This window comes from Melospiza melodia, chromosome 1, assembly GCF_035770615.1.
Source record: "Melospiza melodia melodia isolate bMelMel2 chromosome 1, bMelMel2.pri, whole genome shotgun sequence".
Taxonomy (NCBI): domain Eukaryota; kingdom Metazoa; phylum Chordata; class Aves; order Passeriformes; family Passerellidae; genus Melospiza; species Melospiza melodia.
The window spans coordinates 131602842-131627138 of record NC_086194.1 but is presented as its reverse complement, the minus strand read 5'-3'; the positions used below and the strand labels follow the sequence as shown (position 1 = coordinate 131627138).

The following is a 24297-nucleotide window of genomic DNA, read 5'->3' as shown; positions in this document are numbered from 1 at the left end:
TGGTCCAGAAGGAGTGAAATCCATGAGAGAGACTGACTGGTGGGAGGAATGAACCATTTAAGCAGGGAAGCATCTTTGGTGAAGCCTTGCTGTGATTGATAAGAATCTCCCTCACCCCCCAGTCAAGAAACAAGAAGCTCTGACAAAGATGAAGAAATCCTGATCCAAACCTGGGCAAATGGAAAAACAACCTCTCACTGCTACTATTAGCAGAACATTTGATATCACAGGGAAAAGTCTTTTCAGCAAAAGTAGTAATGGAGCAAACCTGGCAATGATCTTGGGCATAATTTCCAAAAAAGCCTGATGATCCATAATAGTGTGATCACAACAGGTCTATGTTATATGCATGGGTTCAGAAAAACAACCAGTAACTTTCTGGTCAGAGAAAAACTTATTTAGAACTACTAAGAACACAGACAGTAATTCTGGTTTACAAATTCCCTGAGTCAGAGATCTGTAGGAGGTATTTGGGAGACTAGTTTGGGAAAATATTATCAAGTGTTAGCCATTTTATCAATTTTTTTCTAGGCATTTTGATAGCTCTTGTCACTGGCAGAAACAGGATCCTAAGCTAGAGGCACTTTGGTTTAACCACCTAAGAGATCTGCTCTGACATACACAGTTAATTATCTAATTCCAGGTGTCCTCTGAGATGTTGGTTTCTCACTCCAATTTGCAACCCAGACATGAAGTAGCTCAAAGATAATTCCAGTGCCTGGGAGATGAACAAACCAATTTCAACACTGAATGCATCAGTTTCCTTGGGTACTTATTTTCATTTTTGTTTATTACTTTAGTACACAGGGTGATGGTGCCCTTCAGCCACATACCACGTCACACACCATGACATCAAAATATATTTTGATGCATTACTTTGCAGATGTTCTGCATTTACTCTGAATTCCAGAAGGGTTAAAAAGAAACAAAAAGAAGGGGAAAAAAAAGGGGACTGGGGGGAAAGGGCAAAAGAAAGCTCCCCATTCCTTTGGAGCTCATAGACCCTGAGGTCTTGAGCCCTTTGAAGACTTCAGCTGACTCTACAATGTCTGGCAGACTGAATGCCCCTAATCTTCAGACCTAACACAGTGGCTTCACAGCAGACACATATTTAAGCCACATCAGCACTGAATGTACATGGTCACAGATGATGCACTGGCCATGCCAAGGGCAGCCTAGAAGCGAGGCTAAGAAGAAAGCCAGCCTGCTTTGACTCTCAACAACTAAAAACCAGTTTGGAGACAAGAGAATGAAAAAAACATTTGAGGAGCACAATTAAAAAAAAACAAATGTTCAGACATTCTGGCTTCAGTGCCTGAAATACAACTCTAAAGTTTGTTTTAATAACTCTGTAACTACCAATAAGGAAGACAAATGAGGAGGAAAATATAGAAATTATGATCTCTTGGGAGCCACATATTTTATGTTTCTCTAGTGACACAGCGACAGGAAGCTGAACACACTGCAAGGAGAGGATCCATGGTGCTTGATGTATGGAAATGCATCAAATGTCAATATCGGTAAGACTGCACGCAGTTTCACCTCACTCCAGTGAATTTTGCTAAAATGCTACTGCTCAAGGGTTCCAAAAAAGCACCTGTAGCCTTAAATGGAAAGTTCTCAAAGGGAAGAAACTCTCTCTAGAGCTGGCCAGTAGAACTCTAGCAGCACAGCAATCTCTACACGACCTACAGAGTGAGACAAAGTGTTTCAGGACCGTAAACTGAATTCTGCATGGTTTGAACGTGTCAGATGGGATAGGCAGTGCACCTCCATGCATATCAGACCACCAGAACCAACAGTAACACCATCACATCAACAAGAGCAAAACAAAGCCAAGTTTAGTCTATGACAGCAGGTACTCTTGAATTTTTCAACTTTCCATTCTTCCTGAAAATTTAAAAGTCTTGCCATGTTGTAAGAACACATTTCACCCCCTGGGCTGAAGGATGTGATGTGCCCATCTGAATCTAACTGAATGTAACAATCACATCACACAAGGCAGAAATCAGTTCATAAAGGCCACAGTACCAATGTAGAGAATAGTGAACTACAACACAGACCACTTAGAAACACAAAAGAAAACTGAAGCATAGGAAAATGCCAAGCAGTGAATGGCTCTGCTCCACTGAGCATCACAGAAAAAAACCCAACTTATATCCAAGCATGAAGAAGAATGGAGTGGAAACTATTACTATGGTGATAATAAAAAGTCTATAGTAATAAGGACCATACGCATTCCTACAAGTATAAACTATCGTGACAAGCAAGACTGACAAAATAAAATTCCTCAGCCACAACTCACATGGATAAAAAAGACCAAGGAAGCATGACAAGAGGCAAAAGGAAGACTATTTCACCACCTTCCTTTCAAATAAATTAAAAAATTACCCTTATGCAAGTAGAGCTTTCTGAATAAAGCTATTACAAACTCCTAAGAACACACAAGGGAGGAAGATGAGCTTGCTTGAAGCCAGATTAGTATGTTACAACCTGCTAACAAATGCATGTTTTGTGCAAAAATAGTGAAGGCAACTTGTTCTTATCAGCTAAACAGTCATAATTCTTTATCTTAGTGATATCTGAATGATATGGGGAAAGGACAGATTCTTTTAAGAAAAACAAATTACTGTTACTTTTGCTCAAAGAACTATCAAATAAATAGTATACATGAACTGCAGTTTAGAAGCAATTTTTTACTGTACCTGACATTTCTAAACACATGGTTGAGAAGTTAAGTTATACTTTCTCTTAACTGGGAAATTCTTTAGAAATATGCAGCATGCAAAATACAGGTGTTACACATAAGTCAAATTTCTACTAATCTTAGGTAAAAGCTTTTATAAAATAAACTTTCCCACTGAAAGTACAAAGAATTGTGGGCAATTAAGGCTGGGAATAATACTCACTGCACAAAGAATGAAAGTCACTCTTTGCCTTTGGTTCAGATGAATAGGTCAAATGCACATTATGGAATTATAAAGGAAACAAAGAAAATTCCACTTCATGCTTTGTTTATTAAAACAAACTAGCAAGACTCTTCCAAATTTGTCTCACTCAGTTGTTTTTCAAAGGCATTATTTCATCCCAACACAATTTAACTTCTAATTGTCAAATGTGGTTCCAAAACTGCAGTTAGTAGACACTCTCCTGGGACATCACATACTATCTGCAGTGGAAGAATAGCCAACCACTTTCTGGTTCAAGCCACAAAGTTTTACTTTCATTCTTAAGCATAAAAATATAAAATGTCAAATTACAGGCACAAATCAAAACAAAAACATTCTTTTGCTTGGCATCCCATTATTGCTCTTTCTCCTCCCTCATGTATGACTTGCAGGTGCAGGCATAACAAAGCCAGCAAGCAGGTAGATACCAAGCAGACTCTTGTAATTCAAAGTCAATGCTGAAAGCCAGGTCTGGGTTTCAAGGTTTACAGAAAGTGTACAAAACCATCTGGTTGCTGTTCTGATCTATACATGCTGTTGTTCTTCCTGGGCTGGTAATTTCTGAAGCCATTCAAGAAGATTTTTCTCAGAAACACACCAAGTCTCTCATAGGCATGATGGCTTCTTGCCACATTTATCTAAATTTTTAAAGGTCTGCTGAATTTGGCTGTGCTTTAAACACTACAAATTCTTTATAAGAACATATGTAAGCTGCTTAAAGAGACTATGCATGTCATTATTGTTTCTCATAGGAAAACAAAAACAATACAAAGAACTCTTGCTTGAAGAAGACAAGTTTACTTTTGATTTTTTCCTTTCCAATGCTGTAACAAGTTCAGATAGTTGGCTAGGAAAAAAAAATGGCCTCTTGCCATGTCTCTAATTTATTGCATTAACTCTTAAGTAATAAAACAAACTATCGAGAACTAAGAAATAAGCGACAACTAGCAAATCTCACATTTCTGTCTTTTTAGAAGAATTTTACATAGTAAAGGAAACCCTGTTAAGGGCTACCCATGTTTTCTTCATCAAGTACAAATTTCTTGGCATTCAAGATGCTAAAAACATTTCTTCCCATCATCTTAACTAGTCAATGAAACTGGAAGAGAGGGAGAGATTGTTTATATTCTCTTCTGTAACCCTTTCAGGCTTCCTGAAAATGTGTGACATGAACCCCTGTCCTCATCTCCAGGGCTTCACCCTCCCCTCATGCATACATTCCATTTGCCTCAGTAAACTGAAAATTTGCTGCCCTTTGAATGTCACTTTTCCCTGTGAGGAAGGAGCAGTTTGGAAGGAAAGATCAGTGCTTTTGTTTTATTGTCAGATAATACTCAAATTTGGTTGTAACACAATCATGAATCTTAACCTTGGATCAACAGATACCAAATATTGCACCAGATTACAAATGCCAGAGAATAAAATGTTTCTGCATTTAAAGTAAAGAACTGCTTTGATGATAGCTGCAAGACAAACAAAACCAATGGAAGGTAGGATGTACAGAAAAGCAGAATTTCAGAAGTTACAGTAGGAATCTACATGACTTTGCTTTAAATATTATTAGTGTCCCCTCCTATAGACAGGAAGGTTGTCTAAATGTAACTCAGAAAACCACTATTTTTTCTTCCAGCAGATGTTGACAGGAAAAAGGTTTGGGTTTTTGTAGTGGGTTTGGTTTTTTTTTTCTCTCTCTCTTTCAGCTGTCCAGATCTCCTCTTTGCCCAAACAGGAAACTTCATGGGGAAGTTGCAGCACTGCATACAGAAAAATGCCTGCAAATGGTCTACAAGCCCTTGCAGAGACCCTCAAACCATCAGCTTGGATGATCAGAGACCCGCTGTTACATGGCCTACACCTCAGCCCCCCTCTTACATCTGGTGAAGAACAGAAAATTTTGGATTTGTGGCAGAGCCTGACATTTGCCTCTGTTAGAGCTGAACCACAGAGAGCATCCAGACAATGCTGTGGAACATGGGCAAACTCTGGTCTTCCCTCCCTTCAGAACTCTGCCTGGTATGGCTACCTTGATTTACAGAAGTGGGATTCACCTTGCAGAAACCCATGTCCTTAGTGAGTGCCTATCCCAACACAGGGACCAGCTGCAGAATGCGACTGTGGCCCAAAATTGTCAAAATCTGAGAAAGCACAAAGGTTTCTTCTACCCTGCAGAATGAGTCAGCCAAAGTGAGACCCTGTGTGCTGCATAAACACCAGAAAGTGCGTGCTCTCTGAAAGGAGGTGCTCTCTTCTGGGCAGTGATTCATCCCAGTGACCAAGAGGCAGCCAAACCACAATGGTTACTTACAGAAAGGGGTCAGGGAGGTAACAGACAGGATAAAAAAAAAAAAAAAAACAAAGCTGAAAACTAGGGGGGTTTCAGTAATATGGACATGGATACAACCTAAAAGTAACAGCAAAATAAAGGCATGAAATTCTGCAGTTTGAAATGTCTAACAGGAGTGACAGCTGGAGCTTCTGGAAACATTTTTCCTTAAATCTCATACGTAAGGAGGACTTTAAACCAATCTCATTTGAAATTGCTCCCTGCTGCTTTAGCAATGAACTTCTGGTCTGCATGTCTATGGGATATCCAAAATGACGTGACAGCTCTCCCAGCAAACTAAGTTACTTCAATCCTCCACATTAATCTTCAGGATTCTTTAGTGACTCAAATGAGTTTGTTATTTGAAAAGTTCTTTACTCTAACTCTGTGCTGAAGTCAGAAACAGTCCTGGAAACAGTGTGGCTTAGAAATGTTACTGGGCAAAACAGAGGGGAAACAAAACTCAAGAAGATTCTTAGATTAGTGAGACAGCCTTAACTTGAACCTAAAGAGATGAAAGCTGAAAGTGGCATGCATTTGCTGTGCTGACACTTCACATTCCTGACTAGAAGCAAAGAGAAGGTTATCTAGTTACATTACTAAAATTTCAACCATTCCAACTGATGTTCTCCAAACCAAACACCAATTTCATTTTGGTGTTACAAAACATGGCTGTTCTAAGAATACAACTATCAAAAATAAATTTTGCTCTAGATGAAAAAGTATCCGCAAAATATTATCACAGCTATTTTAATGATTATTTTATAATCATCATACTTTGGAATAAGGATTGAGAATTGGAAGTGAAATTGAAGCTGTGGAGTTGAAGTGTATTCCTAAATTTATGGCATGTTCAGCATTTTTCAGAAATTGTAGCAAATGCTTGCAGGGTAAATGAAACAGCAGTTTGTCCTAAAGACTTCTTGTACATTTTTTGTTATGATGGAAAAGGCATATCCCAGAAATAGTTCATCTTCTGCCAAAACTAAATCATCTTAAAGACACTCATCAGAATTTTTTAAATGTACTTAAGAATAGAGCAAGGTATTTTCCCATAGCCTTTTTTCTCATAAAATGCTAACGAATCCTGACTCATTTTCTGAAAGAAAAAAGAAGAATCAAAGAAAGGAATTCAGCCAGGGGCAGATGTTTAGCATGGAATATTTCAGCCTAGAAGTTGGTTTAACAAAATGGTGAGCAGCCAAACACAAGGTTTTGTAATGACACATGTGAAACTAGGACAAAAAGAATATTAGCAATGTTGGAGGTCTGTTACTACAAAGTGCATTAAAAATGTTAATTTTATTTAAAAAGGCAAGCCTGTTCAATATCTATTTATGTTTCATACTTGAGAAGCAGTAAGAGGATGTCCTCACACCACATAAGAATGATGAAGTAACCTCTCATGGTTTTAAGTAAGCATGCCTGTACAATTTTCAGCATAGCTTTTCTAGAAAGAGCTGGCTAAAGACATCTCTGCTTCCCTGATGTCACTTTCTAGAGTGTATTCAGATACTGGTGAAATTCCAGAAGACTCAGAAGATGATGATATTGTGCTACTGTTCAGCAAGGGTAAACAAAGTGGCTTACAATAACTGGGGACCAATTAGCCTGACATCAGATCTAGGCAAAGTGGCTGGAAAAATAAGTAAGGAATTAAGGTCAGAAATACAACGTGCTATTCTGCATGGGTGGCATTGTGAACACACAGCATGCAAATGGCCAAGGGATGTAAGCCCTCTAAAACTCCAATGAGAAACTCAGACCAAGCTTTAGCCAAGAGTTTGGGTGTAACTCTAAATCATACAACCTTCTTATGAAAAATCAACCATTTTCACTATGAGTAATGCACCCTTTGAGTGGAATGCAAAAAAAATTAAAATCCTGAGAGCTAACTTTGTGAATTACAGTTAGACTTTTTAGCAGTGGAGAATTACAACTGAGTAACAGCAGTTCCAGCAGGACTCACAAGTAAACATTCATGCTATTGTTTCATCAGTGACATAACTGTGTGAATACCACAAACTCAAGCAAATCTCTGACTAAAAGAGGACAGGCTTTGGCTATACAGTGACCTGAACTGCATGGTTAGCTGTACTACTTAAGTAAAATCAGCCACGATACAGCACAAATACTTCCCTGTATTTAGGCAGAAGAAGCAGAAAGAGTAGCTGGAGAGTGGGAAACAGCATCTCAGAAAAAAATAGCTGTGGAGGCTCCAAAATCATACTGGACAATCAATTCCAGGTAAAGTCCCAGCACCATGCTGTGACCCAAGCCAAATCAGACTCAAACACTTCTCACAGGCCTTGAATACCCTGGAGGCTGAGAAGTGAATCTGGAGCTGGCCAATGATTTTAATGACACTAAACACATAGAATTGCTATGTACTGTACGAAGAACACATAGAATTGCTATCCTTGTTCTTAAGACCCTTCTGAAAAGTTCAAGAGGTACAGTAAAAAGCCATGAAAGTCACTTGAACACTGATAGAAATGCTTTAGAGACCCTTAAAAAGCTCAGTCTGTTTAGTTTATGAAAACTGTGAGGCAGCAGAGGTTTTGCTATGCAAGTGCCAGAAAGGGAAAATGTCACATACTAAAGGGCTATTTAAGGGAGAAACAAGAAACAAAAGAGGGGAATTGAAGCCAGACAAATTCAGATTTGGAAGAAAAATCACCTTCAAAAATTTGGGAGTAGAACTGGGGACAAACTTTCAAAGTAAATTATAGATTCACTTAGATACACTTATCCATGTGTTTTCAAATTAAGACCAGAGGACTTTCTGAAAAATAAATGCAAGTCAATATATGCTCAAAAACAAGCAGTTGGCTTAATACAGAATAAATGCATGACATTTTGTAGACTATAGTCACACAGACAGAAGCTGATTAAAAAACTTAACTACTTCTTTATACTTAAAATCCATGAATCCATTAGCTCTCAAGAAACACTACTGAAAGTGGTGCTATCATTCACCAGTAACTAATTTGCATGACTCCCGCTATTGATGTGCACAATGTAGTTATGTTTCACACTCATTTCATAGTTGTGCACTATCTGTTCACACTTAGTGCCACTCACAATTTTAGCACTTACCCATGAATTTTTATCCACTCGTTTGTTTGTTTGTTGTCAAGAAGTGATCACAAAGCAAAAACAACAAGAGGAAAGGTTGATTATAAAGAAAGAAAAAATGCCACCAAAAAAATCTGAACACCCGTAAATTAAAACTTGCATTGTCCTACAATCTGCTCAAAACACTATTTTTTCAAGTGATGCTGGAAATCAAGGAGCTGTGAAAAACTTAGATGGAGGCTACTTTAAATATATCCTTTACCTGATGCATTGAAATGATGACTGAGTTGTTAGAAAACTTCATAATTACCAGAAATGCAATTATTAGCTCAGAAGACCATCACTATAGCATTAAACCCAAGTCAGGAAAGACCAGCAAATAATATAAACTTCACTTTTCCCCCTACATAGGCCATAGATACATGCATGTAGGTATAATACTTTCACAGTGGCATTGTATTATGTCTTACCTGAGGGGATTTTATCATCTGAAAGACACTGATGCCTCCAGAAGCTAATGGCAGATCTTTCTCTGTTCTGGAGCCGACACAACCTCTCAGCTAGCCCGCCTCTGCAGAGAATAAAGGAATGCTCAGTTTTGCCAGGAATCAGTATTTGGTTTGCCAAATAAAAAGCCACAGGACAAATGTATATGTGTATATATATATATATGTATGTATGCTTTGACCCTTGGAAACAGAATCATACAGTAAAACTATGTTTTGTTTTCCCAGTTTTGAGCTTTCCAACGGAGTTACTCCCAACAAAACATACACTTAGGGTCAATATATGCAACAAAACGTTTTCAGTATGTGGTGTTCAAAATCTTCATGTTCTCAGTCATGTCTCCAGTATAAGGAGTGTAAAAAAAGGTTTCTAACTTTTCCTTGCACTTATGAACAGATCCTATTAGAAACCAGAGACAGTTGCAAATTCAAAACAAACCAGTGTAACCACTAGTTATAACAGGTTGGGTTTTCTTTTCCCTCACAGATTTGTTTGTCTGTTGGCAAGGAGTGATCACAAAAATATTCTTTTACCCATACTTGACCCTATGATTCATTTCACAAGCTGGGTCAAGTGTGCAGTTTCAGTGGTCTGAACACTCTCCAAGACGAAATTAATTTAGCATTCCCAAGGTGAGGAGCAGAGGAGTGGCATCTAGCACAAATACACTTAAGGTAACACTAAAGCAATTCCTACCCTTGGATTCAAAGCCAGAAGACATAATTTCTCACTTTTAAGAACAAGAAGATGTATGTGTTGGAAGCTGTCTTTGGGCTACTACAAAGAGCTCTGGACTACTGTGGGAGTGTTTGAGCATTTTTCTTTGGCTTCAAAGAAGTTATTTGCATAAAGACCTACTTCATTCTTTTGTTGCAGTGTAAAGTTTCTCCACAAGTACTACCGAAAATATTAATAAAGATTTCTACCAAGGTGAAATGTGTCCTTGAGTTAAACTGGTTTAGGAATCAACAGAGATAGCATACAACCACCTTATGACTGTTTGTGTGCATGATGAACATTTTTTGGCTTAGTGAAAAAAGACAAATAGCTTGGTAAAGCTCACATAATAAATGTGAAACTGGGAAGACACACACCTGTGGAAACTGAGAAGGAGCTAAAAAGGCAAAGCAGGACTTCAGGTGAGTTGTAAAAAAAAAAAAAAAAATAAATCTCTCTTCAGTTACCAGTTATTAAAAAATTTAATTTACGGACAAGTCAACACATTTTATAAAAAGTAGTCAGCAGTGTCAGCTGAATTTTTAATGAACAACTATATCCTTTGCAAAATTATAATCATCACAAGGATTTTCGGATGCAATGGCTCTGAACTACAAGAGGCTTATTTAAGTCAAAATGACCTATAGAAGTTTTGCAGTTTATATTGCTACATCTCTATGGCTGGTGCCAGGCAGGGAGGAAAGAAAATTCCCAAAGCCTCAAAATAGAGAACCCAGAATTAATAGGCTATGAACCCACACTTAACAAGCTATGAACCGTGCTATATTAAGAAGGAAAACAAACAAAAATGTTTAGAAAATATTAGGCTCAGTGAAGTTCCAAGTAAGCTTAACAACCTTGTTTAATTCTGGTTTCAGCAAGGACTTTAAGACTGACGACTAATACAGAAGTGCAATAGAAGCTTTGGTTCCAAGAGCAGCACAGTCAAGTACAAAACTTCATACAGAATAACCTACTCTGCTGATAACACTGTGTTCATCCACATTTCCCCCTAAACTTGAGCAGTGAAGCATTACCACACCACAACACTCATGGGCAAACAGATCTACAGACTCCAACAAACTGGCCACCCAGTTTCTCTTCTTACCAGGGAACCATTCTCAGATGCAGATGTAACTCAGCTTGGCTGGGAGGCCTACATGAGCCACGCTGGAATTGGTATATGCCAGCTCAGCTAGGCTTAAAAATGCAGCAGTAAAATGCATTTTCAGATTGCTTGTTTAAAAGTCTTGCATGCATGAGTCTGCATCTGCACTCCGTGGTTGGACTGTAGCAATATACTACACAGTCAGTAGCTCAAGCACTTGTTTTGCTGAAAGAAAACTGTTCAACATGAGTGTTCTACTTCATTCCCTCCACAGATGCCAGTCAGAGAAATGTATTTTGTTTGTTCAAAGTGTAAGAAAGCCTTAAAGTACCTGCAGAAGAGAGCAGCTATTATTGACTTACAGCCTAATTTCCCCTCTTTTTTCCTGAGCAGGGCTATTGTTGTGTCCAGTCAATCAGTTCCTACTCTTCTTCAAGCTCACTACTGTTACAGCTATGGCAGGAATGCCTTGTAGCATGAAGGAAAGAAAGCAAGTTTCTGATTCCATGGCTACGGCACTCAACAACAAGACAGCATTACTGTCTCAGGCCTGATACGACTACCAGGAGGGTTCCACTGATGCTCACAATTTCATTACTAATTTGCTCACCATGACTGCATTAGGACACCACTTATCACAAAGGTCCATGAAAAGTAAAACACCAACTTTCCTTAGTAGCCCTTTGTGCTAAGTGCACTGATATTTATTAACCATCATCTTTCCATTCACATTCCAAATGTGGTTAAAAACAGTTTAAACAGAAGACATCATAAAGCAATTTGCCTCTGTTTGGTTGCAGAAAACAAAATATAACTAAGAATGCATTTATGAGAGGTTCTCAGCTGGTCATTGGAAATGTTGTTTTTATACTGTTTCATAGCTCATGAAATTAGAAAACACAGTTCAAGGACATTCCACGCACAGAAAGACTTTGTATGGCCAGAGCAACAGTTGGTACTTTATGGTTTGTTTCTTTTAAAAAGGTAGAAACAAAAGGATGTTAAACACCACCACAACCCATAAGGATCAACCCCCTTTTTAGCTCAAACATATAAAACAAAGGAAAAGGTGATTTCTGGTACACAAGGTAACAGATTTGCTGACAACAGCATTTGAAAACCACTCATTCCTTCCAAAAGAGTAGAGATGCTCACACTGTAAAACACTAGTGCATGAACTGTCATACTGTGAACTATACAGAGTCAGAGTCACTCCTGGCTGGGCAGTAAGAGGTAAGCCAGTTTCTGGAGGGTATGTGTACAAAACTGGCAAATATGATAACTAATATATCAACTCTGTAATCAAGGGAACTGACAAACCATTTTATTGAAATAATAAAAACTAGTTTAGGATGGATACTTTCCAGACCAGCACTTCAAACTTGCCCCCTAAAAGTTTTAATATGAGGAAATTGAACACATTTGGCAAATTGTTGATGCAAAGGCTGTTTGGTGAAGTCAAGCTGCTCAGATACAATCTCCACTGCCCACAACCTTTTTATTTTTAATCACAGAACTTTCAGCACAACTATTTTGTTCCTTTAATTCCCTGAAGGCAGACAGATTTAAAAGCAGCAATTCATGTCCTATTTCCATACTAAATCTGAGCTTGTTGAAATACTGTATTTAAAACAACACATCACCTTTACTGTCTATGTCCAACAACATCCACAAGAAAAACAGCTTTGATGACCATAAGAAAGCTCAGCATCCTGTACAACAGCTCAGGTTCTGGTAGTTGCCCTACCCTCAAACTTTAACAGCAAGACTGAAGAGTTTTGTGACAGCTATGACCAAAAAGTAATACTGAGCCTGACTTGTGACTTCCAGGCTTGTTCCTATCTCCCAACTCCAATGAGGTTAATAGAAAGCAACAACAAAAGAGCATTAGTGAGCCTGCTGTGTTTTGAAAAGTAATTTTCAATCTTTCTGAAGTGTTGGAGATCTCCTTGTGTTCATTTACTAAGGCTTTCATTCAGCAGGGCACTTACCAAAAATAACCCCCTATTCATCCAAGTTTACTCCTTTACAGACTTAATTTGAAGTCAACTCTCTTTACTGAGTTGTACACAGTATACACAGGACTCCACATAATTAAAAACAAATATATATCCCCATCTCAAGATTGAGCAATTTCCATCTTCTCTCATTTCAAAGCAAGGGGAAATCTTCTCTCCTACTTTTACATTAACTGGTGAAGTAACTGACACTCAGCTGTCCCTTTAGACTCCTTTCCACTCCATGGGGCACTTGCTGAAGAAATAAAAAAGGCCCCACTGGCTCATGTTCAGATTGCCAGTGACCAGGACCCCCAGGTCCCTTTCTGCAGCCCTGCCTTCCAGCAAGTCATTCCCCAGTCTGCACACAGAACCAGGATTGCCCCATCCCAGGTGCAGAATCCGGCACTTGCCCTTGTTAAACTTTGTGCAGTTGGCGATTGCCCAGTCCTCTCATTTGTCCAGGTCCCTCTGCAGGGCCTCTTTGTGCTCAAGAGAGTTTACAGCACTCCCTAATTTAGTGTCATTGGCAAACTCACTTAGAGTCCTTTGAATCCTGCATCCCAGTGGTTAATGAAGATGTTGAAGAGAAGTGGGCTGAGGATGGAGCCCTGCAAAACCCCACCGGTGACCAGAGCCCAGCCTGATCACCCCATTCACTGTAACCTTTGTCCCCAGCCTGTGAGCCAGCAGCTCACCCATCACTGAGCATGGCTATCCAGCTCTGTGCTGGACATTTGGTCTGGAGGGTACTGTGACAGACAGTACCAAAAGTTTTGCTTTTGAAGTCCAAAAAGATCACATCTATTGGCTTTACTAGATCAGCTGGATTGGCTACCCTGTCACAGAAGGGTTTACAAGCAGGACTTCTCCCTCATGAAGCTGTGCTGGCTGTGACCAATGACAAGCATGGCACTTTTTTCCCCCATTAGCACCAAACATTTGGCCAGTGAAACCATCCACACTTTCTAAAAGAGAAAATACAATTTAACTTTCTCTAAGGGCAAAATAATTTTACTGTGTACACTGCCAGTGATGACAAGTGGTACATCTGTAGTGCAGCCATGATATTCTTCATTTATATTTTCCTAATCCAACAAGAAATTCACTAGAAAAGAAAAGTTAAATAGCTACAGAAATAGTTAAAATTAGCATAAGAATATGACCATCCAAAGGGCTAGTCCGTTGTTGTTACACCCACATGCCACTTGTGGATGCATGTAAAGAAGGAACAGTCCAAATTTTAGAGTAAAAGTCTGCTTCATTTGTGCCAACTCCCTCTTCCCTTGGCAATTTCCTTTATTTTCAGGACCTCAGTTGGCCTCATGCAACAACTGGGCTTCATTTACTACACATAGTACCAGGACATTCTGTAATTTTCTCCTCTTTTGATAACGAAAGTTAATTTTAGCTGATCAGATTTGTATGTGGTCTGCATACAAGCAGATATAAGATGATTTAAAATAAAATCTTGGGAAATCCTGTTTCTCTTGAACTATAAACAGCCACTCAAGTATTTAAAAAACCAAACAAAAAGCTAAAGCTTATTCTTCAGAACTATAAGCTCTTGCAACATGACAGATTTAGATGTAGAGTTAACATTTTATAACTTAAGATATTTATTTCCTACAATAACCCCAGACTTTTTTCTGGTGAAAATAAAATCTTAATGGAAAAAGTAAACAACTCAGAAAACATTTAAGAAAGGTTTACTTGCAGACAAGAGAAGCTGAGTACATGCATTTTGAGTTTTCTTCTCTACAAATACTGAATTGACCCAGTTATTTGTTTAATCCATGTAATAAATGTTAAAACTTGCAATACTCTACATTCCTCCATTCTTTCACACAGAAACTTTGAAAGAACTGGAACTAATACAGTTTAGACATTTCACCCCATAGCATTAACATGGATTTCAAATGTAACAAGAAGAGTTTCTTGAAAACTCTTCTTTGCAATATATACTCCCTCCCCTCAAGTTTACAAATCATTTGCCTAATTTCCCCATGAAGCGCTGACTCAAGCTGAGAAAGTGAAGCTTTGGGATGGAAAAAGGGCAGGAGCATGCAGACCCAACCCCTCTGGACCTGATCACCACAGCTGTTCATCTCAGTACCAGGTACCACCAGTAGCACCCAATCCTCAACTCACTTAGGAGCTCACAGCTGCAGTCCCAGGCCATGGATCTGGCAGTGCACCTGGGACAATTATGTATTCCCACTGCATCCACCAACAGGCTTGTTTAAACAGAGGAAGGCAAGGGGAGGATGTCCCAAGCAGTGGCATTGATGGCTGTGAGTGAGAGATGATCTGCTTTGCTTCCAGTGTGACAAACTGGAATCTCCCACAGCACGGCTCTTCAGAGCCACCAACACCCCTGAAGGACAAACCCCACCACCCAGACTACCTGCTCTCCCCTAGGGACCATGGCAGAAAGAAGCACAATCTTTACTTAGGACACTTTTGAAAACAAAAACTAACATTACAGGGATACAAGTAAACATGAAAATCTGGCAGTAGATATGGTGGGGGAGAAATTGCTTTCACCACATCATTCTTGTCTTCAGACACCAATTGTCTTCCAAAACCCCAGTTAACCCCTAACAGAGGAGAATTGCAACATGCCCCTTCAAATCTGGCTCAGCAGCAGCAGCACTGTATATTGTGCATGTTGATCTGGTGACATAGATGGGATTCTCCTTTTATTTACACTCAAAGGTGTTGAATTTACAGTCAAATTGCCAATGCTAGGATCACAAAAATTTATTTTAATCATCCATAATTAGCTTACATCTGAAGATTTCTGTTGCTTTGGTTGCATCTCAATTTTTCTAGTGTATGACAACTACAGCTGTAATAGAGTAAAAAAAACAATACTCTTTCCTCCCATTCAGGCAACTACCCATTTCAATTTCAGCACCAGGAGGTTTCCAGGAAGAGAGGACAGTAGAAAGGAATTTATCTGAATTTTTCCAGACACTATTAAAGCTCTTTTCTTTATTTGGTTTGGTTTTGCTTGGGATTTGGGGGTTTAGGGGGGATATTTTAGGGGGGTTTCTTTTAAGTTGCACAGAAAAACGTCCCCATTGATGTCACAGAGGCATAGCTCCAATCAGGCAGTGCAAACATAAATGCAGATTGTAACATGACTAAGATTTCTACAAAAAATATAAGCTAAAATTTCTTGAAAATACATGTCTACTTTTGAAGATCGATTTACACATGTCAAACAGCAGAGAGATATAAAAATATAAATATTTTCTATTTTCTTAAAAGGGGAAACAAAATGAGAGGAGACCTACTCTACCTACATAAGGACTCCTCCAGGAAAAAAGCATACAGAATACATTGTGGATTTGGAGTTGAAGCTCCTGCACAGGAATTCCCACAGGAAGATGGCAGCTCTACAACACCTGCACCATCTCTGCTCAGCCCATGCTTCCCTGGGCACTGGCCTGGAGAAAGAGAGCCCAGCTGAGCAGAGACTCGTGGCTCTCTTCCACCTCCTGAGCAGTTCCAAAGGTCCATCCACATGGGAGCCCACGGGCCAGATCCAGCTTCAGGATGATTCCCCTGCTCAATGCTCTTTCTGCTGCGGCGTTGAGCTGCAGCAGAGGTAGGAAGGAAGGAGAAATGACAAGGCCACGACTGCTTTGTATCTTTTAGCTATTAAATCACAAAGAAGGGATTGTCACTCGATCAATCAAGAAGCTGATAAACCTTTCCCCAAAATGGCCTTCAATCCACAGCACAGAAAACCCGTGCTTTCCTATTGAGGATGCAAACTTTAATCCACTGCTATCACACCAATGAAAATGTTCTCTGTCAGCAGTAAAAGGGAGGATGGGAGAGACATGGAATTAATGCCCTGAACAGGAAGAGTGAAAAGATGACAATTACCTGGCTGAGCAAAATAACTAGATAAACAACACTCATAACTAAGGAATTTCCTGCCTGCTTCCCTGTTCCCAAAGGAATCCAAAGTGGAACCACAGGATGGAAGGTAAAAAGCCCTGTAAGCTCTGTTCCTCCTGCCACTCCAGACAGATTACATTCTATATAAGTGTGGATGGTTTGGTTTTATTGTTTTGTTTGTTTTTAAAGCAATCTATTCTCTTATACACTTGTGTCAGAGTATCTTTCCCAGAAAACATTTTTTTGCATTTAGACTGTTGACAGTAAAGGTCATCAAATGAAGCTGGAATTTAGAAAAAGACAAACCCACTAATGGTAACAAACCTCAGCTCAGGAATTGCTCAAAGCTGGAAGAGCAGCTGGGCAAAATACCACTGTACACTTGTCCTGTTTCTATTACATTCACACATACTTGCTTTTGGCCACTATAAGGAGTTTTTGGGGGTTACAGCTGTGATCTGACCTAGTACAGCTGAGTATGCATGTTTTCTAAAGTGACAAGAAATAAAGCTTGATTGCATAAGCAAAGTGCTTTTAAGTATAGACATCCTCAGTAATTAGGACTTCCAAACCTGTTTCCTCAGATAGCATTTTGAAATAGCCAAGAATATTTCAGAGAAAAATAAGGTATGCCTATTAACTGAATATTTACTGTTTAAGTAATTGACTGATTACTGTACATAGATTCAGCTGTAAGAGAAGCACATTGTTAAAATAACAATAGGGATGTAGAGCAGCACCATTTGTAATTGTGGTCTCCACAGCTTGAGGCATAACTTCACATATACCATTTAACACAACTTTCATTAATTCAATATAACAAGTGGCCATTTCTGCACTGTAATTAGCTAGAACATCAGGCTTCAACTGCTCCATCTCAGGCTACTTTCAGCAGTTACATATTTTTCTAATGTATTTAACTTAGTCACAGACACTTAAATTTCACCTTAGGAATACATCCTCCCATTACCTACATAATGCTCTGTCCTACGCTCATCGGAACTACTGCTTATCCACTCCTTTCCTACATTATTTTGGATAATTTTGCACTGACAAATCTGGAGAGGACCAAAAAAATATCCTAAAACCTGAGGTGCAGAATTTTTGCAGAATTTCTTGAGAGGCACAAAGCAATGAAATTATTAGAAGCTAGAATAGAAGTATGTCCACTCACACATCTGTAAAGCATTATCAGAAGTGCAAAAATCAATTTTAACAGGAGTTCAAGATTGAGAGCTTTCACCAGAAATTTTAAATTTATTATTTCTTGCCATTTTTGATTGCTTACAGATAAATGACATTCTTTAAGTTTTTCATATTTGCATCTCTAAAATGTTTACCCTTGAAAGACACTCCAACACTTTGGCAGGTATTGTTTTACTTATAATTTAAGAATAAACAGCCATAAAGAATTCCTTGAGGTGGACAGTCCATTTACCTCAGCAGCTTCCTCTTCTTGGCAGACTCGGTGGGGGCTCTGGGGGCCCTTCCCGCCGGCTTCCCCGGGGTGCGCAGAAGGGCCTGTGCTGACCTCAGCCACTCGCTGGCCGGTCGGGCTGGGACATCCCCCATGTCCCCTCCTGGCCCTGCCTGTATTCCCTTACTGGATCCTGGAGTGGTGGTGGCCAGGGTGGCCTCTCCTCCTCCCAGGCTGTCGTTATCAGAGGAGTACTCAGATATTTCTGTCGAAATTGCCTAAATGAATAAAGACAAAAAGCTGTTTGAGCAGAATGCCAGTGAGGGGGTATAGATTTATGTAGGCAGGAATATGTTACCCAGTAACCCACAAATGGAATGCCAATTTATTAATATAACTTGGACAACTTCACTGTAAATGCACATGAATCTTTTGTCAGTCAACATCAACTCCTGAACATAAGGATCATCTCTTGAGGGATAACTGAGGTGAGTAACATTTAGGGATTTTAAATAACTAGGTCTGGAGAATCAGGCCAATGTTTTTATCTAAGGCAAGTTTTGAGGGAAGCAGAGAGAGGATAATGAGTGATAGAGATCATCACTGAAGCTGAAAGAAAGAGCTTTTATATTGGGATTCCGGCAAACAGGAAGGTCAGCTTCCATAGTCTGAATGGAAGGAAGAAACACATGCCTCTACTGACAGCTTGTAGGTGTCAAGTATGTAACCTTTTGTTAAAACATGATTTTGAACACCAAGGCAGGCCTTCATATCCAGCAGGCCTACAGCTTCCCAGGAAGGTTTCAAAAGTTGAGCATAAGCTGTTGGGCTGTCTCCAGGTAGCTCCAAGGAAGATGGATCACTGCTCAGCAGTCAGGGCTGGGTGCCAGCAGGGCTGGAGTTCAGCCCCACAGAACCTCACTGGAACTCTTCTACCAGAAACTCACAGGACACACTGAACTCATCCCACTGAGGGAACGATGAGGGGATGAGAAGGCAGAAAAAACAACTCTGTAGAGACATGGAAGGCTGAGAAGAGGGCTGGGGGGAAATTCACCTGCTTTGGCTGAGCTCATTTTGCTCCCCTCTAGGGCTCCTGCAGAAGCAGGTTAAGGCTACTGGGTTTGCTCCCTAAGGTGAGCTCTACACAGCTGTTACATGCATTATGTTCTCTTGACCCAGTGTTGCTTAAAGTACTGAGTATTAAGCAAAAATACTTGGAAAGTGACATTTTACAAAGTACAGAACAAAATTATCTAAACCACCGAAATAGGCGGAGGACTAAGAAACATGAGCTGGGCTTAATCTTCAGGAGCTAGTTGAAAAAAACCCAAAACAACCAAACCAACACTGTCTGCAGGTTCTGGTGGAGCTGTGACAGTCCTGTCACTGGGACCATCAGCACTAGGCCAGCTCAAGTAAGCTGGCATAAAACTGTAGACAAGGCAAAGCAAGTTACTCAGACTGATCTTGAAAGAACCAAAACCTCAAACACAAAATATTAACTTTGCATTATCAGTGGGAAACTGGGAAACCCCAAAGGCTGACATTGCTCCAGACCATGCTGCCTCAACCACAGAAAAAAATTACCCCATTCCTCTGGTGAAATGCAGTAAGTAATGCTCCACACAGGTTGTTCGACAACTGGCTCGGATAAAGACTTGAAAGGCGAAAGAGGAAAGGGAGGGAAATCACAGCATTCACTAAATTTGCTAAAGCTGTTCCATGTTATTAATTAGTGTAAATCTGAAAAGAGCATTTCTCAACTGTGCACAAAAATAAGTTCAGCTCTTGCCAGTTCTCCGATACGTTTTTCACGTAAATGCTGAGACACTGTGTTCATGTTCCGAGGGCTTACCTAAGTACTCTGGAAATTGGAATGACCTTTTAAAGTTACCCAGAGAAGTAGAATAGCTAAAAGAATGTAATTAATATCAGTCTGCTTTAAACACAACACAGTCAACATCTGTCCCTTGGCAACAATATTTCTCTGAAAACAAACTCCTTCCATATTGGAAATGAGCCAGAAATAAAAGATTTCAAAGACTCTGAAAGCAGTAAGCAAGCACTTCATTCTTAAAACACCATTCCAATGCACTCACTTGCTTTAGGAATGCTTTAATTTTTCTCAAATAGCTATGATATCCACTGCACCTAAAAAAATGGATGTGAACCTGAAGTTCTCTGAGTGAGTGAAATGCAAATGAGAAAAGCCCTTGGGAAGTGCTTTAAATTCAGCACGTTTTAATCCCATTGACTGTTTAAGCGTTAAGAAGCTTTCCTAACTAAAGATTGTCTAATAAATAATTTCTGCTAAAATTACTGTATACTTGTTTAGACTGAACTTCCCCAAGGAAACTGTACTTTGGGGTTTTTATTTTGTTTGCTTGTTAGTGTTTTTTGTTGTGGATGATTTTTTAATTGGTCAGTTGGAAATTTTTTTTAAAAGAGTAAACTCTAAAAATGCAGAAGAAAAACAAAGAACAAAAACTTAGCCTTCCAATTCTGTACATTTTTTAACTGTAGCCATAATCAGAATTCTAGTCTAAAGAGAAAAATATTTTCAAAACACACATCAAACACGATTTTTCAAGTATCCAGTAAACAAGCTGGCAAGCCTACCAACAATATGGTGGGGAAAAGCTGGCAAAAAAAATTATTTCTTTGATTCATTTTAAAACAATCCTTGATAAATAGTGAAGAAATTCTTCATTTTTTATCAACATCTTAAACATCACAAAGAAGAATTTCTAGGAGTTTTGTTATTATTTTGTTGATTTTTTTAATAATATCCCCAGCAATATCATGTTTTTCTTCTGCTTTTTTAGAGTTTCAGAAGAGCACCACTGCTAAGCACAAAGAATTGTCAAATTAAAACTGGTTTCCCACATGGCTAATTATTTTGAAATATAGTAATTTTGGTTACAGTGCCTGAGAGTACAATGCTTCCCACCACACACAGGCTCAGTTTCCCCATCTAATTTCTTCCTCTGACCCCCGATCCCAATGTAATAATCCCCGATCAGAGGATTTTCATGACTGTCTCCCATATATCCCAATACCTCCAAATACTTTGTAGTAGACTGTTCACTAAGATATAGATATATTTCCAATGACGGCCTTTCCACAACACCCCCTTCTACATCATGCTAGCCACTTGTCCATATCCAGAAAAAAAAATCAGGGGTTGACCTCAATCTTTATCACTAAAACAATAAACATAGTTCATTTTGTTTGATTTTAAAATCAAAATCTATTTTCTCTGTGACTGTGTCATCTGAAAAGCTACAAATGCTCCCCTTTTATGGCTCTTTCTTTTAAGGGAAATGACAAGTATAAATACACAGGCTATTGCCATATTTTCTGTTAAGATTTGACTACAGGAAAGTAAAGAAGTCACTGAGTACTGGATTGGAGCTTCCAGGACCCAATATTTTAAGGTTAAGCATTTTTTAAATCAAAATGCATCAAAAAAGAAAGAGCTCTCAAGATTATTTAATTAATATTTTTGACAGCACTCACAGGTACTAGTTAACAAAGAGGATGGTATACATGTAAAAATAGAAACCAAAATGAGAAACAGCAAATCCCAACTAAGCAGCTAAGATTGCTAAAGCACATATATTTGCCCATATCAATTTGCATTCACTAAAAACAAAAAAATACCAAAAAACAAACCACAGAAACTCTAAAATCCTACCCCAAATTGGTCAAACACAAAACTCTTGACTTCAGTGGAATGAAGATGGCATTCCACAAGCACATAGATTTTGCACACATGCAGCACAGAAGATACCATGCTGTTACATCTGTGACCAAGTACTTCCTCCCTCAGCCTCAAGAGATTTGCTTCAGCTACCTCTTGCTGAACAGACTGTGAGTTCTCTGGCACTACCTTGGCAATCTGCACAATGTTTGCTTCTACAAGGCCTGAAAAAATCACCTTTTCACTTCAATAGTGATGGAAGCAAGTAAAATCTGTATTTGATGAATTAAATAAGCACTTGATATTTTTTATCAATAAAATAGCAGTAAGTTAACATGAGAAGTGTTACATTTCCATTTGAAGTTTCCAGCTTTAGCACAGAAAGCAGAACTTTACAAAGCTTTTTGTACAAAGAGAAAGCTAACAGATCAACCCTATTAAAATAAATAATAAATCTGTATTTTTTTAAAAAGGCTCTCAGACAGTGATTGCTAATCAGAGGCAAGGTGATGAGCAGTTATGTGGGTTTCTTATCTCCCTTGTCTCTTCTCCCAAGATACATTACTCAGTGATTTCTGCAGAAAAACATCAGTATCCACACCTCACCTTTGTAGCCATTAAACACTTCCATTTGTTCAGTTGCATACATTCAGTTAATATTGTAAATATTTCCCAGTAGATATGAAGACACTTTGCACATAAGATGCTCAGTAAGAGTTCACAGATATTATGAACAAGTTTATCAGCTGAAACTAAGATACTTCAGCATGCTGCAGTGTCTTACAGACAAAAAAACACATATCAAATTCTATATAGACATTGATATAACTTTTTGCAGATAGAGGTCACTTAGTCTGTCATTTCCTTCCCTAAATAATATAAAAGTCTTCCCTCCTATTATCCTACCACAGCCTAGCTCAAATAGCAGAACTAAGAGTGTTTCTCAGAGCACCCTTAGGAAACCAGGCTTTCTCAAGGTCACAGAGCCAAGTTATGTCAGAAACATAAACAGTATTTCAGAGTTTAAGGCTCTGATCACAGTACATACAGAGTAAAATTAATCTTGCGGCATCTCCCTCCTGCTTGTCCATTCATGCATCTTTGCCTCTGGTTCTGGAAGCATTTTCTCTTAGCCCCCACCTGTTCCTTCATGGACTAGCTTTTTCCCTTTCGTGATTCCCTCTTGTTTTTCAGACTTGATCTGCAATTCCCCTACCTGCCCTCTCATGACAGCTCTCAGGATGGTGGAAGCTGACCAGCATTAACAGTATGACCAGTGTTAACAAACACACAGTGAACTCTGGTGACTACCCTACTGCCTTTTCCTTTATCCAGTCTTCCCTGCATTTGCACTGCAGGTACTTTGCTGTCATGCCTGCAAAGAGATTCAAATGCAGCCCACTTCTACTCCAGGCAGCTGGCTATGGGTTGTATCTTGCATGGTACTCTCCAAAAAACAAGAGCGAGCAGAAAAACCACTGGATTTAGCACAATGAATATTCACAAGCATAAATCACCAGTGCAGTATGTCAAAGGCCCAGGCTATGCTAATGAATGCTCGAAGCTAACTCCACCAGAAGCTGGCTTGCAGGATTACGGGGAGTAGGGTAAAGGTAAAAGAAAAGTAGTTTTCCCTTAATTAATCAACACAAAATTAATTCAAGCATTGTGCACACAGATAGTACAGGATATTATTCAGCTCTATAAAGATAATTAAAGGTACAAAGGATTTAAAGCTTGCAATTCTCTTCAAAGTTCTCTGTTTTCTGAAGCTTTAACTGAAGCACTGAAGTCTATGCCAAATATACTTTCCTAGTAGCTTGAGAAATAATTTGGAATACTAATCTTGGTAAACTAGCTACTTTCACTCTAGAGGGATATAATTCAAGTATTCCTTCATACAAAAACTTTATGTTGAAGTGCAGAGTTAGGCATGTGCAACTCTGTGGGTGACACCAAGCCTTCTTCTCATGGAATAACCACAGGAACAACACGCAAAAATACAAGATTAGGTAGCAGAGCGTGGGCAGAGATGAAAAAAAGAACAATGAAAGACATAAATCACTAATAAGGTATTTTTGGACTTGCAAGCCCAAACTGACACAGCAGATTAACTGAAATTTTGTATCTGGAACAACCACCCAGTGTTATTACAGAGACAGCACATATTTAAAATGGATCTCAGATAATGCCTGGTTGTTTAGCCAAGTACTGCATTCCTCCCCAGCACACGCACTCAGACCATCTGATCTGTCCTAAATATTTATCAGTGGTGTTGGTTCAGTGCTCTAGGAAATGACATGTCCTGCTCCACACACACAGCACTTTGTGGCTGCCATTACAGGAAACTGAGCCGTGTGCTCCCCGAGCACCGGGACAGCCACCCCCAGCACTTCCCTGGGATTCTCCAGGAGCGAGCACCACCGAGCTTCTCTCCCCCTGCTTGGCCACCACTAAACCTCAGTGACATCTCCCTTCACACAGACATGGGAATGATTTTTGCTGTCTCCCAGCTGCCACCACCCCAGGGCTGGAATGCAGTAGTTATTAGCACACAAAATCATTTATGCCAAGTGGCAAA

At 39.2% G+C, this 24297-nt stretch overlaps 1 protein-coding gene across 3 annotated transcripts in view; it reads right to left on the bottom strand.

Moving 5' to 3' along the window:
- Positions 1-24297, bottom strand: part of SPIDR (scaffold protein involved in DNA repair) — a 194427-nt gene that overhangs the window by 124651 nt on the left and 45479 nt on the right. For all 3 annotated transcript variants that reach the window (XR_010029464.1, XM_063168463.1, XM_063168472.1), the window contains exons 6-7: positions 18032-18288; positions 8820-8920 (exon numbers count right to left, since the gene is read on the bottom strand). Coding sequence is in view for 2 of the 3 variants with exons in the window: in XM_063168463.1 (XP_063024533.1) it covers positions 8820-8920; positions 18032-18288 (358 nt within the window). In the remaining variant the exon portion in view is untranslated. The remainder of the gene's footprint in view (positions 1-8819; positions 8921-18031; positions 18289-24297) is intronic.